A 24735-nucleotide genomic window follows, 5' to 3' on the forward strand; every position below is an offset into this window, starting at 1 on the left:
CACAGGGAAAAAAGTATTGAACACACTAACTGAAATTTATTTAATACTTTGTACAAAATCCTTTGTTGGTAATGTCAGCTTCAAGATGCCTCCTGTATGGAGAAACTAGTTGCATGCATTGATCAGGTGTTATTTTGGCCCATTCTACCACACATAAAAATATTCAAATCTTGAAGGTTCTGTGGGTCTCTTCTATGAACTCTCATCCTTTGTTCTTTCCATAGAATTTTCTATTGGATTCAAGTCAGGTGATTGACTGGGCCATTCTAGCAGCTTTATTTGAAACCAATTGATAGTTTCCTTGGCTTTGTGTTTGGGATCATTGTCTTGCTGAAATATCCACCCTCATTTCATCTTCATCATTCTGGTAGATGGCAGCAGATTTTTATCAAGAACGTCTTGGTACATTTTTCTATTCATTCTTCCTTAAAGGACATGAAGTCTGCTAGTACCATGTGCTGAAAAACAGCCCCACATCATGACGTTCCCACCTCCAAACTTCACTGTTGGTATGGTGTTTTTGGGATGATATGCAGTACCATTTGAGCTCCAAACATGGTGTGTATTATGGCATCCAAAGAGCTCAATTCTGGTCACATCTGACTAGACTATATTTGTAGCAAACTTTAAACGAGCTTCAACATGCTTTTTCTTCAGCAATGGAGTCTTGCGTGGTGAGCGTGCATTCAGGCCATGGCGGTTGAGTGCATTAGTTGTTTTCTTTGAAACAATTGTACCTGCTAATTCCAGGCCTTTCTGAAGCTCGCCACAAGTGGTCCTTGGCTCTTGGACAACTCTTCTGATAATTCTTTCACTCCTCTGTCAGAAATCTTGCAAGGAGCACTTGGTTATGGCCGATTTATGGTATAATAATGTTCTTTCCACTTCCGGATTATGGCCCCAACAGTGCTCACTAGAACATTCAGAAGTTTAGAAATCCTGTAACAAATGCCATCAGTATGTCTTGCAACAATAAGGTTGTGAACGTCTTGAGAGAGCTCCTTTCTTTTACCCATCATGAGATGTTTCTTGTGTGACACCTTGTGTAATGAGACACTGTTATATAGGCCATCAGTTGAGACTGAACCCACTGATATTAATTTGCACTGACAAGGGGCAGGATTGCTTTCTAATTACTGATAGAATTCATCTGGTGTCTTGGCTTTCCATGTGTTTTTGTACCTCCCTTTCTTCATGTGTTCAATACTTTTTCCCTGTGCCATTCCATTTTATTACACATAATGTCATTTCTGAACTTATTTGCTTTGGTTTCTTTGCATGGATGGATTGTATGGGTTGTTAACTTTTGGTTAAAATTTCAAGTAAATAACACCTTTAGAAATATATTTACCAAGAAAAATGGGGAAGTGTTCAATACTTATTTTACCCGCTGTACTCCTCTCTTCACACAGTTTTGGTGTTTTTTTATGCCTCTAAACGCTGCTCTTAAAATACTGATCTAAACACTTGATGTAAATGGACGTCTAGGCTAATGCAGAAGTGTGTTTGGAGGCATAAGAAAAATAAAAAAAGCCAGACACCACTAACCGCAGCATTTTTCTAGGGGCATCATCTATTATTCTGCCCATGTGCTTTAGAATTAACTGGACTACCATAAAGTACAATCTGATTGGTTGCTGTGGGCTACTGCACACCACCATTGCTGACCACCATCACCATGTCTTTTTTGCAATAGAGAGCCTGCCTGGTTGCAGTTTGCCTAAAGATCTGCTGTACAAAACAGTGAACAGGCAGGCAGGCTTTTATTGCAGAAGAGACATGCCATTTCTAATGTGCAATATAATGCCCCTATCCGTCTGCTGACTGACTGTCATCTCTGGCGCTGTAAACTGAGCTACGTATGCACATCTCAGCTTACAATGCCAGGCTGGTCTCTGAGTACCAGGATGACTAGCTTCTGCACAGGCGTAGGATTGACGCCATCCTCCATCATCCAATGAAGAGGTCCAAAGACCGACACTCAAAAGAAAATGCTGGTAAGGAATAGTTGGACAGTTAGGTATTTACCCTTTAGTTCCGCTTTATTTATTTATTTATTACAGGTACTTGTATAGCGCTGTCAATTTAAGCAGCACTTTAGATACATATATTTTACATTCACATCAGTCCCTAACTGTCAAGTGGCGCACAATCCAAGGTCCCTAACTCATAGTCACACATTGACCAATTTAAACAGGAGCCAATTAACCTACCAGCATGTCTCTGGAGTGTGGGAGGAAATCGGAGTACCCGGAGGAAACCTATGCAGACACAGGGAGAACACGCAAACTCCAGGCAGGTGGTGCTGTGGTTGGGATTCGAACTAGTACTGCCATGTGGAAGTGCTAACCATTTAGCCACTCTGCTGCCCATAAAGAAGAACTAAACCCATCCATTCAACTGTTTAGCAAAACCATTATGTACAATGCATGCCGTAAGTGATAACTGTCACAGTTGCTTGTGCTCCTCTTCAAACTGTCGAGCTATCAAACACCTGGTGTCATTACTGATCACATGTGCTGTGCCATGGCAACTGCAAATCAAACAGAGGCTAAGATGGCAGCTTTCTTGGCTATAAAGGATAGGAGGGTTTAGTTCCGTTTTAAATTCTGCGATTGATCAGTCACTTAGGATATCTGCTCAACACGTAAACATTCATGTTTGCCTGTTTTAAGCCAATATCGGTAAACACAGATCCTTCAGAAGCATGATCATTCAGTGATGGCATCTTAAAACTACAGGCACCTTTACAACTTAATGTATAAACCACAGGTATGTGTAATATTTCCAGAAATAAAGGCATTAGGAGTTTGCAAGAACAAGACAATTTTCTACGCATCCATGGGTGGGACCTTCACTGCAGCCATAGCGCTACAGAAAAATCCAGGCACAACCCCCCTGTGCGCTGATCGGACGATGATCGTGCAGCAGCACATTAACGGTATCAACCATCTGCTCCTTGCACTCTCCCCATCTATCTGCAAATGTGCACTGCTGTTGAGGTTGATTGGCTTCTAATGCTCACCCTCACTTAATCCTAAAGTGTTACTAAACCCACAATGGTAAAATCAGTCTGTATATGCAGTAAAGCATGCTTGTTATACACACTGTGGAACCTAAGAGGTTAATCCTCCGCATTGTGTAAAAAGGCTGTTTGACCCTGTCTTCTCTGATCCTTCCCTTTTTCCACAGTCCCCAATCCATCTGCTGACAGCACAAAGCCCCAGGAAGCACTCTGCACATGCTCAGTTTGATGTGTATTGCTATTGAAGTGGTTTTTTTTTTTTGGGGGGGGGGGGGTGCATGTGATCAGCACAGGGCCAATCAGCACAAACACAAAACAACTGCAAAGGACAGACTGTGTTAAAACTGTAATAGAAAATACCCATGCAGAGTAACACTGTAGAAAACTACATACAAAACTTTATTTGAAATCCTATACAAAAAGGTATATACCTTGCAATAATGGACAGACACAAAAAAAATCAGTGATGAAAATTCTGGGTTAAAATAATCAGTCTGGGCTACAATCTCTGCATACGGTCAGTGACATAAATCAAAGCAGCCTGAGAGGGCCACGAGCACTCAAATGTATGTCACGGAGTCTGAAAACATCGGCATTCCATTACAACTAGAGTAGCACTGAAGGCAATACTACTGCATACACATGCTAATGAACAAAAAAAAAAGTATACCATATCTAATAAAGGTATCTAAACCATGAATGAATTGGTAAATAACTAATCAGTGTAGACTTGTATGGATTATGATGGTAAGAATCAATACTATCCAAAGTGGAAGCGCTTTATGCAAAGCCATGAATTAAGAGTCTCCAATAAAGATCGGTGTAAACTTTGTATGTCTGGTCATCAGGCAGAAGAAAAGCAAGTATGCATGGCTTAAATAGGTTGGCATGGAACAAGCACAAGCAACAACCCTCTCAGGATGCTTTAATTGATGTCAGTGACCATATGCAGACATTGTAGTCCAGACTGCTTATTTTAACCCAGAATTTTTATATTTTTATGAGTTTTTTTTTTTGTGTGTCGATTATTGCAAGGTATAATTTTTGTATAGTATTTGAAATACAGTTTTTTACAGTGCTACTCTGCAAGGATATTTTCTATTACCGTCTTGACACAGCTGTTTTGTGTTTGTGTATACTTATTTTGGTTGAAACCCACACCTGCATTTAGGATGAGACAGAGAGCAGCTATTTAGGCTATCCTGCCTAACTTTGTGGCTTAATATTTTTTGTATTTATCACCAATCAGTACTCCTCCAGGCAGAGGGTCAGGGGACATGCAGCCTCAGGGGTCATGCAGCCTCACGGGACAGTCAGAGAATGCAAACTCCTACAAGATTTAACCAGTGCTTGTCTGACACCAAGAGAAGTCACAAGACTGCTTTATAGGGCTGATGAGAAAATGTATTTAGCAGTTTATATTTACTATTTGTATTCCCATGTTCTGTGGAAGACCATATAATGTGAATGCAGGCTCCTAGGTTTAGTAACACTTTAAAGCCTCTTTCACACAGCCAGGTAGCTGTGTAAAGAATCAGCGGATTCTTGCTGCTGGAATAACCAGATAATGCGAAAGCCCACTGTTGGCTTACGTCGCAGAGCCGGTCTAGGCTCTAGCAAGGTCCCAACTTTAATGTCAGGATCCACCAAAATGCCTGGACTGGCAGCTGGCTCAGCCTCTCAACAACTTGCTGAAAGCCTGAGCCATCCACTCCCGCTCCATCCACAGCCTGGCGCTCCAGTGAGCGCTGGAGGGGCAGAGCAGAAAGCTGATGACCACTTACAATTACTGGTTCTCTGCTCAATGGAGACCGAAAAACTGAGCGATCAGCAGTGTTTGATCGCTCAGTTCTCGGTCTTGGAAGTGGTGGAGGCTGATGCAGCATCTGACCAATGCAGCATCCACCTAGGTATGAAAGTTTGATTTTTTTTAAGAATCTTAAACTTCTCTTTAAGGGCCCATTCACTCTAGAATGCAGTGCAAGAAAGCCACGGTCCCATGCAGCTTCCCGCCCAGCATTCCAATTGCACTTGAGATCTGCTGCAATTCAAAAAGTAGTGCATGCACTACTTTCGATGCAGTACTGCACAATTTCATGGGATTGAAATTGCATTGCACATAACTGCAAGTGAATCGCACAGCGTTCCTACGCATATGACTTGCAGTTCTTAATGTGAATGGATCCTTAAAGGCATGCCTTGAATTTTTCTTTTGTGAAGCATGTAGCAAACACAAAGGGTCGCACTCCAGTGACATCACTGGTATGTCCGTTTATTTATCCATAGATTTGTTACTTGCTAGCTATTGCTAACAAACTAATATACTAGTAACTAGTGGCATCACTGGAGTGAGACCCTTTGTATTTGATACATGTATGTGGTCTTGGGATCGGTATGCATCGCCTGCAGCAAAGGGAATGAGTGACGGTCTTCCTGAGATTGTTTTGGGAAGCAGTTAAATTGATGGATTTAGCTCCATTTTAAATATGGTCAAAGGTAACTTTTAAAGCAAACTTGGTCTATGCATATGAACAAGTCTCCCTGAATTGCAGGTTTCACATGGAAACTATACTGGCCTTTTCCACCTTTCCCTGCTACAGACCCTATAATCCTCTGTATAAGTTTTAAACCAGTGGTTGGGCATGGCTGGTGTATGCTCAAGTCCTGCACTGGCAAAAGCAGCAGTGAGGGGTGTCTGTATTCCGGGTTTTGATGAAGAGGGGTGGGGAAAGGCTAGTTTAAACTTCTTGCTGAGTGTAAAACACCTCCTGCGAATGAGTGTGGTGGGCTGGGGACAAATCCTCACATTTGAGACACCACCCGGGTATATAACAGACCTTGCTGCCATCTAACGACTGGGGTAGTCCAAAGAGCAACTGTGAAAATACAAACAAAAGAGGGCACACTGGCCTGGTGCATTATCCCATGGGTACTTTATTAAACATTAATAAAAAAAAAAAACATGCAAATTGGCTCTGCAGAAGAGGGTTTACCCATGAAATGCACAAGTCGTTTGGATCACAGACGGTGTCTCTCTGGCATTGAAACACTCTGGGCCTGACTAACCACTGTGTGAACCTTCATTTCTAATAAAGTACCCATGGGATATTGCACCAAGCCGGTGCACCCTTTTTTGTTTGTGTTTTTGCAGTTTAACGTTTTGCTGAGCCTGCCATCAAGCAACCCTGTTAAGCTGGGTACACACTATAAGAAAAGCGTAAGAAAAATTCGGAGAACAATCAGTTAATTGTCTGTCAGTATAGTGCTTTCGACAGCCAATTCCAACTGTTCAGACGAAGAAAAAAAACAGAATGGTGAAAGCTAGAAAACTTATTGTACGTGAACACGTCTGATTTTCACTCGTATTGGAGATAATTGTAAGTAATCGTATTGGAGATAATTGAATAGAAAAAAACAGGCATGATCAGAAGCAAAGAACAACCCGGAAGAAGAAACAAATTGTACAAAAATAAAAAAAAGTTTTCCTTTGTAGTTCAAGAATTTTCATACAGGTTAACACCATTGTCAGTGACATCATGATACGTACCTTGGTGGAAGGTCGGACGATAGTTCGTCCAGTTTTCTCATAGTGTGTACCCCCATTTAGCTTTACACGTTCAGGCAGCACAATTTCACTTTAAGATTTTTTAGCTTACCATGGCAGCCAATGTAACAACTGGCTGGATGGCAAAGATAGATCTATGGCTAATATATCTAATTTTCTGCTCAGATATGAATAGTTTTACATTACCTGGATCTCTTTCATGTAAAAGGCGTTCTGCTTTTGTTATCAGCAATTTTATACTAAATTTCTAGAAGTATTTGGCAGGATTATTCTACAAAATAGGGAACGGGACGTTAGCTATGTGTAGTAATAACATTTATCATAAATATCTACAGTTAAAAAGCTCCTGTGACTTCGATAGTTCTCTGCAAAAGTGATTAAAAGCTATCTGTAACTTTCTGAAGGGTTCCTCAATCCAAAACTTTTTTTTTTTTTTTTTTTTAAATAGGAAATCTGTGCTGTAAGAAACCTGGAGGCCACCATAGCAGTCTTCTGCTCTGGAAAATGCTAGTCACCTGCTTGACACGCCAATCTAAATGTCTCCAGTTTACTGAGCTGCTGACCTAGAAAGAATACACAGATCAGGTGTTCTGACTGTTTGCTGCAGGTTTTTATTCTCAGGGTCAGCAGTGTCAGTCCTGGTGTTTCTCTCAGCACAAGCTTTTTTTTTTTTTTTTTTAATTATTATTATTATTATTATTATAATAATAATAATAATAATAATAATAAGAGTAACGCCACTTACATTGAGTAAAAAAAACAATCAGCTTTGGTTGATCAAGAACTTAACATACTTTGTTGCAGAGTCCTACCTATTCCTGCTCGGAATAAAAGGTCGTCTTGTCTGCAGTGCGAATGATCTGAATGGGATTTACTTTTTTCAGTATTAATCAGTTGATGCACTTTCAGTGTTCTAATGAAGAAAGTGGCAGTGCCTGCACCCCTTTTAAAGTAATTACCCGTTGGGAGTATCTCACTAAAAAAGAAAATTTAGTTGCAGAGGATGCCTAAAATCTGACTTGTAACTTGATGCAGACTTCTGGGAAAATTAGTGAGATAATCATTCAAGCATGAAATTACATTTCTGGGGGTGTTACATACACCAATGGTGTACAGAACGTCTCCAGGTTGCCATGTTGTATTGCATTTTAGAAAAAATTACAGCACTGAAGGTTGAAAAGGAAAGACAATTTTTAATAATATTCAATTATGGCTGTATAGCAATTATATGTGCTATTTTTTCCCGACAAAAGTTGAGTTGGCCTTTACATTAGGTGGATAGAATAGGGAAGGATTAGATCCCCCTTTTTTTACATATGCTATCTGAATACCTACTTAAGAGGTTCACCCTCTCTACTTGTCCTGGTGTTTATTTTCACTGAGACAGTAAGGGGAAATCTAAATTTTGCAGCTGTCACTGGTACAGTAGAAGAGGAGAAATCATCCAAAGAGGACAGCCGTTGTGAAAGGGTTATGGGCTTGTGTCAATGGGCAAATGCAGTGTCCTTCTTTCAACTGTTTACTGCTTTTTGAGACTTTGCTAGCACCTATTTCAATGGGCTTATGTCAATGGCATCAATTTGACATCAGTTTGAGATATGTCTGTGATCATTTAGAATTCATTTCAAGTGTATTTGACTTGCATTGACCTGCTTCATGTTGCTTTTGCATTCCCAAACATAAATAAAAGCAGGTTTGATGTGAACAAAATCCGGTTGACATAGGCTCTTAAGCTCACTTTCTGTTATGTCCCAAGGGCAGGAAGTAATGGAAAACTCCCCAGGAGGACACAGACCAAAAATTATGTCAGGGATTTTAAACTGCCAGTACTCTATAAAAAAAAATGGCTTTAGATACACCCTAACCGATGCAGTAAAGGGCACATTTATAAAATGTAAGGGAATCTAGTTACCATAAATTCGGCAACCTAGACTTGCTGGAATTCCTCTTATAAATGCATGTTATAATGTGAAACTTCAATCAGTGGAAGGGGCTAAAAATCCTTATTTGGAAGGCACCTGATATGTAACAAAATCTGGCAACTGCCACTTTACTACAGATACTCCTATCTGCTGATGAGCTGCAATCAAGTCCTTTGAAGCCAGCTTCTATATCTCATTTGGCATTATGAACTATTCAGCTAGGACTTCACCACTCTAGAGTCTTCTGGCTTGTTTCTTTGCACTATAATAGATTTTTATCGGAATGATAGAAACTGATTGGGATCATATCAGCTACAACATTTGCCACACTGGGATTTACAAATGAAGTAGAGGAAATCCATATATTTAGAAATAGTGCCTCTACAAGTAAACATACATTTTCTCTTCCTAAAAGGAAAGTAATCCAGTGGTGCTGAATAAGAGGATGATCAACTGTTCCCTGCTTTATATATGCCCCAATATATCATTTTAATTAATATTTGTCTCATGTAGTTAGAAATTTAGGATTGTGCAAATGACAGTACCTGTCTGTTAGGAAGGCACAGATGAGGTTTTTGGCATGCTTGGAAATTTCCACATCTTCTGGAAAATTTAACGAGTTCTTGTGATCCATGATCTTACTGTAGGTTCCAACCAAAGAGTCTGCATAGAATGGAGTATCTCCTTAAGATGGAAGCAGAGAATTCAATGAGATCTGATTAACAAAAAGCTCAAGAGAAACAGATCTAAACAGATGGCACAAGGCAAATTTAAGGATCGCTATAGTAATAGGTATTGTGATCAGATAACACTACAAAGTTAAAGTGGTAGTACAGTCCGTTCTTCGACTTTTACCTACAGGTTAGCTTCTAATACAGCTTACCTGTAGGTAAAATGAATCTCTCTTAGCCCACTTGCCTACCGGGCACTTATACCCCCTTCCTGCCCAAGCAAATTTTCAGCTTTCAGCGCTGCCGCACTTTGAGTGATAATTACGCAGTCATGCAATACTGCACCCATATGAAATGTTTATCATTTTTTTCACACAAATAGAGTTTTCTTTTGGTGGTATTTAATCGCCGCTGGGTGTTTTATTTTTTGCGCTATAAACAAAAAAAAGCAAACATTTTGAAGAAAAAAAAAACATTTTTTTCTTTGTTTCTATTATAAAATTTTGCAAACAGGTAATTTTTCTCCTTCACTGATGTGCGTTGATGAGGCTGCACTGATAGGTAGCACTGATAGACTTCACTGACGGGCACTGATAGGCGGCACTGATGAGCTGGCACTGATATGCAACAATGATGGGCACTGATAGGCAGCGCTGATGAGCTGGCACTGATATGCAACAATGATGGGCACTGATAGGCAGCGCTGATGAGCTGGCACTGATATGCAACAATGATGGGCACTGATAGGCAGCGCTGATGAGCTGGCACTGATATGCAACAATGATGGGCACTGATAGGCAGCGCTGATGAGCTGGCACTGATATGCAACAATGATAGGCACTGCTGGGCACAGGTGGACAGCACTGCTGGGCACAAGTGGGCAGCACTGCTGGGCACAAGTGGGCAGCACTGCTGGGCACAAGTGGGCAGCACTGCTGGACATCGATCATCAGTGCCCTGATGATCGGTGCTGATCCTTCTTCTGAGAATTGCCAGTTATCGGCAGTACTTTCCACACACTGTGACAGAGTGAGGAAAGTGCAACCGATAACCAGCAACTGCATTTACCGGTGATCTGTTGTCTCATTGAACACAGCTGATCACGTGGTAAAAGGCCGCTGTGATTGGCCTTTTACCACATCACGTGATCAGCTGTGTCAATAGGACAGAGCAATCATGGAGATCGCCAGGTGCTCGCACCTGGGGGCACGTGGGAGGGAGCATTCTGGGAGGACATCATATGACGCCCCCCCACAACTGGCCGGCCACAGTGAAGCCGTCATTCGGCTATCTGTGGTCGGCACGTGGTTAAACATGCACTGTTTAGGAGTTATTCCAACAAGCAGCAGCTGGAGACATTAGCGGTGCATAAGTTCTGAAGGAACAGCATACCTGTGCCATTCCTTCAGAGCTCCGTGCTGTGCCCGGAGCTACTGCACAAAAGTGCCGTCATTGCGGCTCGGTCATTCAGAGGACTGCAGCCTATGACCCTGGAAGGAAAACAAAGTGAAGATGGAAGCCCTCTCAGCGGTGACAGCATTCCACTGGAGGGTTTCAATGTAAGGTAAGCCTTTCATAATGTGCTAGTATATAATGCATACTAGCACATTATGATATTGCCTTGCAGGGGGAAAGCTTTTTTTTTCCGCAGAGACTTTACTACCACTTTAATACTGGTCATGTAAATATGAAATACTACATATAGCCAGGTAAATATAAAATAATACATAAAATTTCATATATTCTCATTTGCAGCAAGGGGCAAGAACGAGTTTTGTGCTCAAGTTTGAGATAGCTGGTTTACTTCTTGGTTCACATACAGCTACATGGCAACTCTCCTCTTCAAGCAGAGGCAGATCCATGCAGATTTTTAGCCAGTGCAGAGCTAGTGCTGGGCTTTCTTGTTATTATTTATTAGAGGTACTTTTATAGCACCATATTTTTATTACACAGCCACATCAACCTTTGCCCTCAAGAAGTGCAAAATCGAAAAGGCCCCTAACTCTAACATTCATACATACATATACTAGGGACAATTTACCTACCAGCATGTCTTTGGATTGTGGGAGAAAACCCACGCAGGCACAGGGAGAACACACAAAATCCAGGCAGCTAGTGCAGTGGTTGGGATACAAAACGATGACAATAGTGCAGCTAGGCGAAAGAGCTAACCACTTGGCCACTGTGCTGCCCAGATTATTGTTAGACATCCCTGCACTAAGTGCATACTCGGATGTAGAACACACCTGGTATTAAAGTTTATTTTGCAAAAATAATTAAAAAAAAAATCAGCTTATAAACTCATGTAACTTCTCCATAATGCTCAGTGCAAATGTTTTGCAGAACAGGTACTAAAGATGACCCAACACAAGAGAAATGCATAGACAGCGATTGCAAACATGAAAATGCTAGTTATCTGGCTAATACTCTGGTATTAAAAACCTTTCAGACACTAACCCTGTATAAGTTTATGGCTAATGAAGCCTGAACCGCTAATCTGAAAACTGTTCTAGGGTCAAATTATTCAACATATTTAAAGCATAATTTAAGTAAAAAAAAAAAAAAAGAACTGTCCATTAAAAGATAAATGGAAAAGTAGCTTTTGCTGCAATACGTACCTTCAATCATGAGCTGTACACCACAGGCACACTGTTTCACCACAAGATGTCCTCAGTCTCCGGGGTTGAATGACAGCCAAAGTCATTCAACCCACTTTCTTCTCCAAAAATTGACTTCTACTTTGAGCCAGAGGATCAGTACAACTAGGATTTTCTGAAGGCATTTGGGAATGCAGCCCGCTTTCTATCATGCTAGATTTCCTTTAAAGTCAAGGGAAGACTTTTCAGTTTTGTTTTTGTTTTTACTTTCACCCTTCATTTGAAATGCGTACAAAACCACTATATATTCATTTAATGGGATTTAACACTTAATATTCTTTGCTGCAATGATCACAATGGCAGGTCCACCAGAATGTACATTTATTGTAAATGCTATATATGTATAGGACTGTTCAAGAGGTACCTGCCATCTTGCCCCCTCTGTCATGCCTCACTAATATGTCCCCATTGCTTCAGGGCTGCTCTTCCACCCTCTGACAAAAACCCTCCCATCACTACATAAAGGATATTTTACAGACTGCTGTAATAGGTCTCCGTGAATTATATTATAAAGAGGTGTACTCATCTGATCAGAAGTCGCAGCATTCGTAAGAGAGTAGCATTCATAAGAAAAAGGGGCACATGTAGGCAAAGTTCAAATAACAGATAGGAGTCCAAAAAGGAAATCTCAATATTAGGTGAGATGTAATCTAATACAGGAAGAATTATACTGGTATGAATGGAAACTATAGAAAAACATATGGATTTACAATAAAGCCCGGGAGCATAAATCTAACCTCCCTATAACCTCTACAATCATGACACATGGGTTTAATTTACAGGGCCATCACACGTTATCTCTGTAAATAATGACCACCATACTACGACCGTGGAGAAATACTTTATACACCCAATATTTTAATGTGAACCGGCCAGTAAAGAAATACTGTTGCCTTTGTCGACTTCCTTCAGAAACGAATAGTTACTTGGGTGTAAAACTGATCTTCTGTACTCACCACTCCATTAGCAGTGCAGCAAGTGAAGCTGAAATCCAAGAGCTGAATGCTCACTATGGGTAACTGAATCACTAACAAAACCATGGGGTTCAATAAATTGTGAATTAAGCGAGCAATGACATTACAGCCATGTCTCTCATGACAAGTATTTAGAGATGTAAACTTGGGCTGCTACATTGCCAGAGCTAAGTGTCCAAACATTCTATCCTACTCTGTCCTCCCTTTAACCAGTACCAATGATTTTGGAAGAATCAGGTAACAGCAGGTCTCCTGGTGACCACATTGTAATATGGTAAGGTTGGCCATAGATGAGTTCGTTTTTTGTTCAACCAGCGGTTAAATGAAGAAACTGACCGAATTCCCCATCCACACATTTGAGGAGGATGTTGGAATCCTACCTGCTGTGTCTTTGTATTCTGATAGCAGGGAAACTTCCATGCTGTCAGAGTACACTGAACAGTGGCGCATGCTATAAATTGCAGCACCAATCAAGCAGGAAAAATCAAACAGAGCAGTTGTCTTTGTATTCTGATAGCAGGGAGACTTCACTTCGATCTACCAATCGACTTTTGCACAACCACCCTGTTGGATTTTCCCTGCTCCATCAGTGCTGCAGGCTATAGTAGAATGCTATAGTAAAAGTAATAGAAGTATCCCTGCTATCAGAAAACAATAGCTCAGTGTGGAGGATCCCCCCATCCACTATGAGTATGTGGCTGGGGAAGTCGAGCCAGTTTTTTTTCTTTCAAACTGCTTGTTGAACAAAATTAAAGGAATCATGAATGGCCTGCCTAAGCAACAGCAACTACCTTTCCTGATTATACATTTTGAGACATCATCCACCCCTTCCCTCAATTTCGGCCATCCTGAGAACCCTTTGCATTTATTGAAAGAAAAAAAAAATTACAAGGCGTTCTTCAAATGGGGCAGTGCCAAGCAAGTAACCCAAGCAAGCAATGTTTTCACTGTGCAGAGGGGAGGCCGCTGGAGCAGCACCCAGACGATTGTGGTGATCAATGTATGTAGTGCAGACTACCCAGCAGCCCTCCAGATGTCAGATATGGAGAGTTATAATCGATCCAAGCTGGACTAATGTAGGTTTGCCAAAAAGAGAATTCATGAATTCTCTAGTTTTACTGGAATGACGAGAGTAGATTAGTGTAATCTTCAGTATATTGGAGTCTTTGCCCGCCGCCTCCATATCAACTAACAGCACAAGTCCCCTAGGAATAGAGCACTGAACACATTTATTCCTGTTTTTAGATGTACCCAAGTAAACAATGTTTCTCCAAAGTGTAGCTTATTTCAGGGTCAGAAATGTGGATATGAAATGAGGATTTTATACAGAAATAGATTTTAGCTGCTTAAAAGCCCAACTTTCGTCAAAATTGAAACCTAACAGTATAATGCCAATAATAACATAACCTTATTACTATGGGCATTCCACAAAACCGAAATAGTTTCATCATTAGAGCCTGTGCTGGGGATCGACCGATTTGCTCGATCATTATTTGCACAAGGACCCTTCCCCTCACCACCCTGCGTAGTTCTCAGTGATGTGCTTTTAGAATTCTGTTGCCATGAAGAAAGCTGCAGGCGGAATTATTACAATCCTGCTGTGTTAACCCACTCCTTTATTGTGCCTCAAGTCACTTACCAACTAACATCTCAAACAAGAAGACTCCCACAGACCACCAGTCACACTCCCGTCCATAGTAGCCGTCTCCCCCCTGAGACTTCAACACTTCAGGTGATATGTAGTCTGGTGTTCCAACTGCCGTGTCACAGCGCACCATACCTGTCTGCAAGAAAAATGGAAGTTATGGTAAGAGCAAAATTTCAATTGTCTGCACAATTTGCTTTTCATTCTAAAAAAAAAAAAAAAAAAAAGTCTATATCTATTAACACCATCAAATTTAAAACTTGTTTCATGATTTAGGTTACTCACCAGCACCTGTTTTTTTTTTGTTTTGTTTTTTTACAATGACCGGATGTTATGCAGAAATCAAAATATTCAGACAATATAAATAACATAATAACAATACATTCAAATTATTAATACTAATATCCCACCATCACCACTCCCCCATGTTACATATATAGCCTTGTACATACTGCAGATCAGCTGGAGACCTGGAGCTACAGCCTTATATCAGACAAGATTATATACATACCGCAGATCAATTGTAAGTCTGGCGTTGCAGCCTATACTAGACCAGACTATGTACATACCGCAGATCAGATGGAGGCCTGGAGTTGCAGCCTATACTAGACCAGATTATGTACATACCACAGATCAATTGTAAGTCTGGCGTTGCAGCCTATAATAGACCAGACTATGTACATACCACAGATCAGATGGCGGCCTGGAGTTGCAGCCTATACTAGACCAGACTATGTACATACCGCAGATCAGAGGGAGGCCTGGAGTTGCAGCCTATACTAGACCAGATTATGTACATACCGCAGATCAGAGGGAGGCCTGGAGTTGCAGCCTATACTAGACCAGACTATGTACATACCGCAGATCAGAGGGAGGCCTGGAGTTGCAGCCTATACTAGACCAGATTATGTACATACCGCAGATCAGAGGGAGGCCTGGAGTTGCAGCCTATACTAGACCAGACTATGTACATACCGCAGATCAGAGGGAGGCCTGGAGTTGCAGCCTATACTAGACCAGACTATGTACATACCGCAGATCAGATGGAGGCCTGGAGTTGCAGCCTATACTAGACCAGACTATGTACATACCGCAGATCAGATGTGAAAAGAATTGGACTCTCATCCCTCTCAAGACACTGACCCCCGTCAGTCCCTGGCTTGATCAGTGATTGCCCTCAGGCCTGGAGTTCATTCTGAGATACCACCTTGTGTCTGCGTTTCCTGTGTCTCAAAGTGGACTCCAGGCCTGAGGACAATCACTGATCAAGCCAGGGACTGGTATCTCAGAATGAACTCCAGGCCTGAGGACAATCACTGGTCAAGCCTGGGACTGACGGGGGTCAGTGTCTTGAGAGGGATGAGAGTCAAATTCCTTTCAAGATGGAGGCCTGGAGTTGCAGCCTATACTAGACCAGATTATGTACATACCGCAGATCAGATGGAGGCCTGGAGTTGCAGCCTATACTGGACCATATTATGTACATACCGCAGATCAGATGGAGGCCTGGAATTGCAGCCTATACTAGACCATATTATGTACATACCGCAGATCAGATGGAGGCCTGGAGTTGCAGCCTATACTAGATCAGATTATGTACATACCGCAGATCAGATGGAGGCCTGGAATTGCAGCCTATACTAGACCATATTATGTACATACCGCAGATCAGATGGAGGCCTGGCGTTGCAGCCTATACTAGACCAGACTATGTACATACCGCAGATCAGATGGAGGCCTGGAATTGCAGCCTATACTAGACCATATTATGTACATACCGCAGATCAGATGGAGGCCTGGAGTTGCAGCCTATACTGGACCATATTATGTACATACCGCAGATCAGATGGAGGCCTGGAATTGCAGCCTATACTAGACCATATTATGTACATACCGCAGATCAGATGGAGGCCTGGAGTTGCAGCCTATACTAGATCAGATTATGTACATACCGCAGATCAGATGGAGGCCTGGAGTTGCAGCCTATACTAGATCAGATTATGTACATACCGCAGATCAGAGGGAGGCCTGGAGTTGCAGCCTATACTAGACCATATTATATACATACCGCAGATCAGATGGAGGCCTGGAGTTGCAGCCTATACTAGATCATATTATATACATACCGCAGATCAGATGGAGGCCTGGAGTTGCAGCCTATACTAGACCAGACTATGTACATACCGCAGATCAGATGGAGGCCTGGAGTTGCAGCCTATTCTAGACCAGACTATGTACATACCGCAGATCAGATGGAGGCCTGGAGTTGCAGCCTATACCAGACCAGATTACGTACATACCGCAGATCAGATGGACATCTGCAGCGTATACCAGACCAGATTATGTACATAACGCAGATCAGATGGACATCTGCAGCGTATTCCAGACCAGATTATGCAAAAACCGCAGATCAACTGGGGACCTGCAGCTGCAGCATATACTAAACCAAATTATGTACATACTGCAGATCACCTGGAGATCTGGAACAGCAGCCTATACCAGACAAGAATATGTACAAACCGCAGATCAGCATGAGATCTGGAGAAGCTACATATACCAGTCCTGATTATGCTCCCACCCATTTAAAAAAAGCCTAATGGAGAGCCCATCCCCCTACAGACTTGCAAATAGACAACAGAAAAATCTAATAACTACAGGGCTCTGTATTTAATGTCAATGTGGACACTTAGGAATTGGAAGATTCCTATTATCCTCAATTGCTTCTCGCATGACTAGAATTAAAACTCAATGGCAGACAGATATCCCAATATTACAGGATTCTTGGGAGGAGGCTTCTTGGATGGGACCCAGCTTTCCAGGGTCATAGCAGCTGGGGATAAGGTAATTCAATTAAACTACTTACATAGAATATATTACACTCTGTTATGCTTTTGTAAAATTGGTAGATTGGCTTCCTCTGCTTGCTATAGATGTCAGGCTGAGACTGGGGACTTATTTCATAAGCTATGGGCCTGTCCCCAAGTGAGAAGACTCGGGTCTGCAATTACTGCATTTCAGAAGAAAAATTAGCTATACCTAATATCTGCACCCCTAATAGATGTCTCCTAGGAGACTTTGGAGAGGAGACCCTTAGTGAGTCTCATAAGATATTGTTATGATTTCTTTTTATTATATTAAAAAAGCTATGGTGCTGCACTGGAAAAACCCAGACCCACCTACTTTACAGATGTGGACTATCTTAATAAAGCCCTACCTTTGTACAAATTGACCTACATGGCTAGGGGGTAACCAAAGAAATTTGAGGAAAAAAAATGGCCCAGTTGCATGTCTACTGTTTCAGGAGATACAGAGGTCTGATTTTGTGCGTTAATCTGTACATTGTGCACTTTTTTTCGTCTGCTGATTGGATGACCTCAAGTTGGTCCTGTAGTCTGTATATTTAGTTTTATTGTCCTGTATATTGTACCTACACCAGCTGTTTATTGATGGCATTTGCACTTCTGAAGGGCTTATGGCAGACTTTTTATGAATCTTTGTAAGCTTGTGTTTTCTTTTGCTTGTGAATGTAACCTGCTGACCCATCAGTATGTACTCTGTTTTATGCCTGTTTTTTTGTCTGTTTATTAAGAAAATTAAAAAAAAAAAGAACTGGAAGATAACTTGTGTTTTACCATTGGTTCCAGCAGCAGACAAGGCTCAACTGGCAGAGCTCAGGTAAACTCATGCTGATAGGAGGAGAGAGCAGGGTGATAGATGAACTCATCAGTGTGATGCTTCTGCTTTAACTGTGCAGGCACAGTGTGTTGTGGGGAGAAGGCCTATACTTGACAGTGATACTGCAGCATACAAAAGATCAAATCTTCTCTCCTCTGCTAGATAGGACTGTTATATGGCAGTGCTGCATAACTCTGAAGACTGGATGACTAGCCATACAAACCCTTTAGGCATCTGTGCATTTAGCAGTTTCAGCTTTAAAGTGTTGCATGTGTTCACTTTAAGTGGCTCTCCCTATAATCTTTTCAGAACAACACTGATGTTTAAACAGCCACTAACAGAAAAAAAAGAAGACACACTCCATTAAACACAGTTTTTACTTCTGCTTATAAGCTCTTTAGACTTCATTTTTTTTTAAATGTATTAGGTCAATGACCACTAGCACTCTCCTATGTGATAAGTGAGGACTATGTCTGCATGGTCAATTTGTAGCCAGCTGTGACTCACATCTTAGAGCTCCATTTCTGGAAAGTCACAGACTTCTGACTTATCAATGAAGCGGAAAACTTAACCCAAAATAGAAGACAACACAGGACAGGAAGGACTCGATCCAACTGCCCCAATCAAATACACATTTTCATTACTGTGCTGAGCTTTGAGCCTCCATTGGGATAATGAAAAATATTTTAAATTGCATGTAAAGCTCTAGGTACAAAAATGTATTTGATATGCAGGGCAATAGAGCTTAATCCAGCAGGATGCAATTGTTACTTCTATTATCATAAGCAAAGTGGCGTTTTACTTTAAATACTATGAGCCCAGCTAGCCTAACTGCAGACTTCACTTGTTGACCCTGGGTTCACACCTAAGCAGAAATGCAATACAGTCCATTTAGCATGATTTCCTATGGGACATGTTCACACCTGTACGTTTTCACCCGCTGCATTTTTTAGAAAGGGTCACAAAACACATAAAAAACGCATAAAAAACCGCGAGTGCAAAAACCTAGCCTTACTGTTCATTACAAAACACGCAGCTGGTGTCATGTGGTATGAATCAAAGGCTCCTGGTTAACATGAACAGCTAAAATATCACAACATACAGAAACTTGATTAAAAACAATAAAAAACAAACAAAAACCTTAAACTATATTTACACATGCCTCTGTCACTGCCACACCTCGGAAAAGTGACATACAATCAGAGCACTTTTAAGAGGCGTTTGATAGTGAGGAGGCAATATGTCACTTCCTCGCCGCCTGTTTTAACCCTGTAAATGATGCACCACTGCGCCAATGTGGGGTGGCTGTGGCTCCATTTACCTGAATGGGTTGTGTCCGGTGACAGTACTGCCCACCAAACAGAAGCAGTGGGATCATTTATGTGTCCACTGCCTGTACAGCTTAAGGGGGTGATAAAGGTGCAGCTCAACATTGTGTTTTACCATCCTCCAACCAAAGTGTAAACGAGCCCTAATAAGCATCATTGTCTCAAAAGATTTATTGGACACAGACAATCACTAAAGAAAGCAGCTGTAGAATGCGATCTATAGATAACCTCTAAGATTGGAACCAAACTCTAGGCAGATTTAAAATACAAAAATGAATTCTGCTCTACTGTCACTAATACATCATTACAGTAATTTTTATATGCATGCAGTATAAGTAGTTGAATTTGTTTTGGCATCTGCCTTTTGCAAACCACCCAACAGCAGAGCTCAGACTGGGAGAGGGAGAAGCAGCACAAGGAGCCAATTAGTACACACATGGTAACAAGGAAAATGCCGATAGAAGGAAAGAGTGGCAGATTAGCTCATCAGTGTGCTGCTTCTCTTTTCACTGTCCAGTGACAGATGGTGGAGGTACAAGTAAATGTTAAATAACTGACAAAAATCAGGTCTCCTGCCTTTGCCAGACATGATTGTGCTCTATGGCAGCTGTGTAAATCTCCGGCCTGAAGAAATTCAAATCCTTTGGCAGGTGCAGCAGATTCCTTTTGTGTATTTGATCTGTGTATTTAGTGGTTTTCATGGTGTTTGCCTTTAAGGCCATGGTTGCTTTAAGGGACTCCTCGCTCCCATTGTCCAAAGGCACCTCTTAGGGTCTGTATTCACTGACAAACTGTTGATGTTAAAAACCACTACAGCGAGAAATGCAACTTGCAGGAAAGACATTTCCAATCGGTATGACGAACAGTGAGTAAGTGTAGTTTAATATGGTCCCCAATCACCCCCTCCATGGGTAACCTACCAATATCTACTTTGTCTGAAGAGGTGGGAACACAAGAGCTGTTTTTGGAGAACACTCAGGTCACCCATCCAATCAGAAGGTATACAAAGATGTAACCTATAGGCAGCCATGTTTTGTCAAAAGGGTGTGCCCTTCACATTTGTATGTTGTTGTCTCACAATATCAACATGAAATTATTGGTCTGGTAAAATAATGCAATTATTTAAATTATTCAAGTTTTGAGTCTATACACTGTTTATCTAAAATCAGCTCACAGATCCCCTGCTGATAGGAGCAGAACGGGCGGATGACACATCTGTGTCTGCTCAGTTTCTGTAGGATGTACTTAGACAGATGTCTGTTTACAACCAAGTACCCACTGATCGGTTCCGCATAAACAGAACAGGACAAATCCCCTTCCGTTTTTTTTTTCTTCTCTTTTTTTAGCAGATCCAATCAGACCAGGACATAGGCAGATGTAAACAGACACAAGTCCATTTACACCCATCTATAAACAGGGATGAACAGATCTTCCATTTAGGTACATCTGAAAAATGGACAAGCAGACCTGCTCGGAATGGTCCTGTGAAAGGGACCTAAAGATAAACAGTCATAACCCTGGGGAAGAACAGAAAATAATGGCAAAGCCTTTGGAATCACAAACGGGTCCATACTACTCTCTCTCATTTCCTATATTGGTGTACAGCAATGAAAACGTAATGGAACAGCAAGCCAATAAACATCATACATCACAAAATGGCACCTGCCCTTTAGGACACTTTCGTGCTGTGGTAGGCTGCAGCCATTAAAAATGAAATGGCTCTGAATTCTACAACAATGGGAACTTGCATTTATAAGAGCAGCACAATGGCTTAATGGTCAGTATTTCTGCCTTGTAGCACTGGGGTCTTTGGTTTGGAGTTTGGTCATTTACTATCTGCAAGGAGAAAAAGAAAATAATACATTCACATCTTTTTGCAGGTAAAAAAATGTGCATTTATTATTTTTTACACTGCAGCCTGTAAGGCATCCTGGATCCTGCAGACTCTGGAGTCAGCTGTCTGTCCGTATCTGCCATATGGGCAGACAGTTGCTGAACTGCAGGAAGAATCAATTAACTATGATCCACCAGTGCCCTTGTAGTTCATTGAAGACTACAAGCAGTCAGCCGCAGTAGCCGACAGTACTTGTAGTTCATTCATTCATAGCACTCTCTGAACGAATACAGGTGGAACATGTAACATGTTCTAAAAGGTGAACTTATCCTCTAGAGTGTGTGTGAGTGTGAGTGTGAGTGTGTGTGTGTGATGAATGTTATCACTTCTGCATGTCGGTTCCAAACAATTGGAGGTGATTGAGGAAAGACCTGGTGACCTACCTTGAAGAAAAAAAAAATCTATGGGAAAGGACTTCAGGAAAGATGCCCAGAGAGCCACAGTATGTCTGAGAGTTGGATACAAATGAACAGATATATACAAACAACATGCATTCATAAAAAGGGCAGGGCTAGACCTCAGACTTCCAAAAAAAGCTATAACTGAAAAGCTAATGGAAGGGACTACTTCCTCCTACCCTGCTCCTTCGCAGCCCATTGTCTGCTTCCAAAGACAGATGCGGTTAAATCCATGACCACTGCAATCTTCTATATTGACAGCCTGGCAGCACTGCTACTTCCAAAGGCAACACAGAATTTTATTCAACACAAACGTATTTATCCAGATGAATGGGAGCTCGTGTGCTGGCTATTGACATTAGAAATCGCTACCTTCTAGCTAAATCAGCACTTTTGTTTCTCAAGACAACTGATCTGCGCTGCTTATCTTGTACAGAAAACCACAATGTTGGCTTACGTAACGGCGCTGGCAGCCCAGACTCCACCGGCACTGCACTGAAAATGCCAGTCAGCGTTTGAGCAGAGCTAGTAAAAGCCGCAGCTGGCCGACTTGCCGGCCCTGTTAAAAGCTTTAACACCTTGTTAAATAGTACTAAACTTCATTTAAATGTTTGGCTTCTTCATGCAACAATTAATCCTTTTTCCCATAAGGATATGCTAAGTGGTAAACACACAAGCCTACTGTACTTTGTAAGGAGGATTAATAAGGTGAATCCTTAACAGACATTTTATAGGAAGCAGTTAAATTTATAATATATGAACACGCTGAAGAAATAACTAAGAGAAAATATATGAATATTGCCAATGCAAATGATGTTCTGTCACATTTCCTAGGCAAAGGATCCTGCTATTCCTTTTTTTCCCTCTGAGAAATAAAAATCTGCTCTTGCAGTAGAGCTCCTTATGAGCTGCAAGGGTTAAATGATTATTTATGCCTAGGATACCAGTAAGAAGGACTTTTACTTACCTTATCCCTTGTTCCTGCAGGCGTCCTCCACACTAAGCAATCCGCTCCTGCAGTCTCTTATGTAAGGTGCTCCAGCAGTCACAGGAACTCAAACATCAAGTACAATGCAGGGCCAATAGCCTCGCATTGTACATGAGGACAGCGAAAGGCCGAGCATCAGGAAGAGAAGGTTCGCACCGGCTGATGGAGGAACGAGGGATAAGGCAAGTAAAAGTCTTTGTTATTAGTACCCTAGGCATACAGGAGCACTGAACCCTTGCAGGGTGGGTGAGCCCCTCTGCAAGGAAGGATTTTTCTTTTCTCCAGAGTTCAGCTTTAATTCTCATTTTATTCTCTTAACCACTTGCCTACAGGGCACTTATACCCCCTTCCTTACCAGGCCAATTTTCAGCTTTCAGCGCTGTCGCACTTTGAATGACAATTACGCAGTCATGCAACATTGTACTCATATGAAATTTTTATCATTTTTTTTCTCACAAATAGAGCTTTCTTTTGGTGGTATTTACTCGCCGCTGGGTGTTTTATTTTTTGCGCTATAAACAAAAAAAAGCAAACAATTTGAAAAAAAAAAAAAGTTTGTTTCTATTATAAAATTTTGCAAACAGGTTATTTTTCTTCTTCACTGATGTGCGTTGATGAGGCTGCACTGATAGGCAGCACTGATAGGTGACACTGCTGGACACTGACTGGCAGCACTGATGGGCACTGCTGGGCTGCACTGATGGGTACGGATCAGTGCCCTGATGATCGGTGCCGATCCCTGCTCTGAGAACTGCCGGTTCTCGGCAGTACTTTCTTCACGCTCTGACAGCGTGAGGAAAGTGCAGCTGAGAACCGGCAATTGCATTTCTCGGTGATCAGCGTGTCATTGGACACGGCTGATCACGTGGTCAAAGGCAGCTGTGATTGGCCTTTTACCACATCACAAAATCAGCTGTGTCCGTAGGACACAATGTTCATGGAGATTCCCGGGGGCACGAAGGAAAGCATGTTCTGGGAGGACGTCATATGACGGCCTCCCAGAACTGGACGGCCGCAGTGCAGCCATCATTCGGCTACCTGCGCTCGGCAACTAATTATTACCACACAAACTGTCTGCCCCTAAGTGTGCGCACTACTTAAAAGTTAGAAGAATAGTACATTAAAGTGTAAATGTTGCAGTTAAGATATTAAGTGGAGCTCCGCTTCCAGTCTTATGATCCAGCAAGATATTGGCTGTGGCACCACTTAGCCGGGTCCATGCGTGCACCATTCACTCTCTGTTCAGTCATTCAGGGATGGACAGGCCCGGCTGTCAGGAATTGGACTAGAGTCTGAACAGCAGAAATATCACTGGATAAGAAAAAGGCAAATAAAGGATTGTAAGTGGTGGCCCTATAGAATATATGTAACGCTTTAAAGGGCTTAAAAGGAAACCTTTAGCAATGTGTGTCCATTTCCTTAAAGTTCTTAACTTTTTAAACAGATGTTTTAAATCAGCTTGTAAAACAAAGATTGGCGTGGATTAAGTGTTTGTTTTTGACTATAAATAAAAATGAATAAACTCAATGCTGCGCTGCTAATGTGAAATATATATACCAATTCATCAATAAATTAAATATACATATAGCATGCATGAATCATGACAATATAAAGTCCATAAAGACAAGTCCATGGAAAATATTAAAACAACGGTGAATAAGCTTTACATCAACTTTCTTCACTTCATATGATTCTTCACGTGCTCATATAACCAACACCATCTCTTGAAGTGCTGCAAAGCATGCAGGTTCTGCCACCTCAGTGCTCACAGAACTCTCACCTTAAGGCAAATTAAATGCGCTTTATGATAATAAATAGAGGCTCCTCCATTCTCCTAGTCATCCACCGTTTAGAGCCACTGGGTGCCCTCTTTCCTTTTGCCTGATCACCAAACCAGAGAAAAAACGGTCCCTTTAAGGGTGGCTTGGGGTCAAAAACTCCTACACAGAGTCCTGACCTCAACCCGATAGAACACCTTTGAGATTAATTTGAG

At 41.5% G+C, this 24735-nt stretch overlaps 1 protein-coding gene across 5 annotated transcripts in view; it reads right to left on the reverse strand.

Annotated features, from left to right (window-relative positions):
* Positions 1-24735, reverse strand: part of ROCK2 (Rho associated coiled-coil containing protein kinase 2) — a 221518-nt gene that overhangs the window by 71432 nt on the left and 125351 nt on the right. For all 5 annotated transcript variants that reach the window (XM_089672059.1, XM_089672057.1, XM_089672055.1 and 2 more), the window contains exons 6-7: positions 14454-14598; positions 9058-9196 (exon numbers count right to left, since the gene is read on the reverse strand). In XM_089672059.1, coding sequence (XP_089528185.1) covers positions 9058-9196; positions 14454-14598 — 284 coding nt within the window. The remainder of the gene's footprint in view (positions 1-9057; positions 9197-14453; positions 14599-24735) is intronic.

The sequence above is a fragment of the Staurois parvus genome, unplaced genomic scaffold (genome assembly GCF_062004578.1).
Source record: "Staurois parvus isolate SC_StPar_1 unplaced genomic scaffold, SC_StPar_1.0 ptg000118l, whole genome shotgun sequence".
Taxonomy (NCBI): Eukaryota; Metazoa; Chordata; class Amphibia; order Anura; family Ranidae; genus Staurois; species Staurois parvus.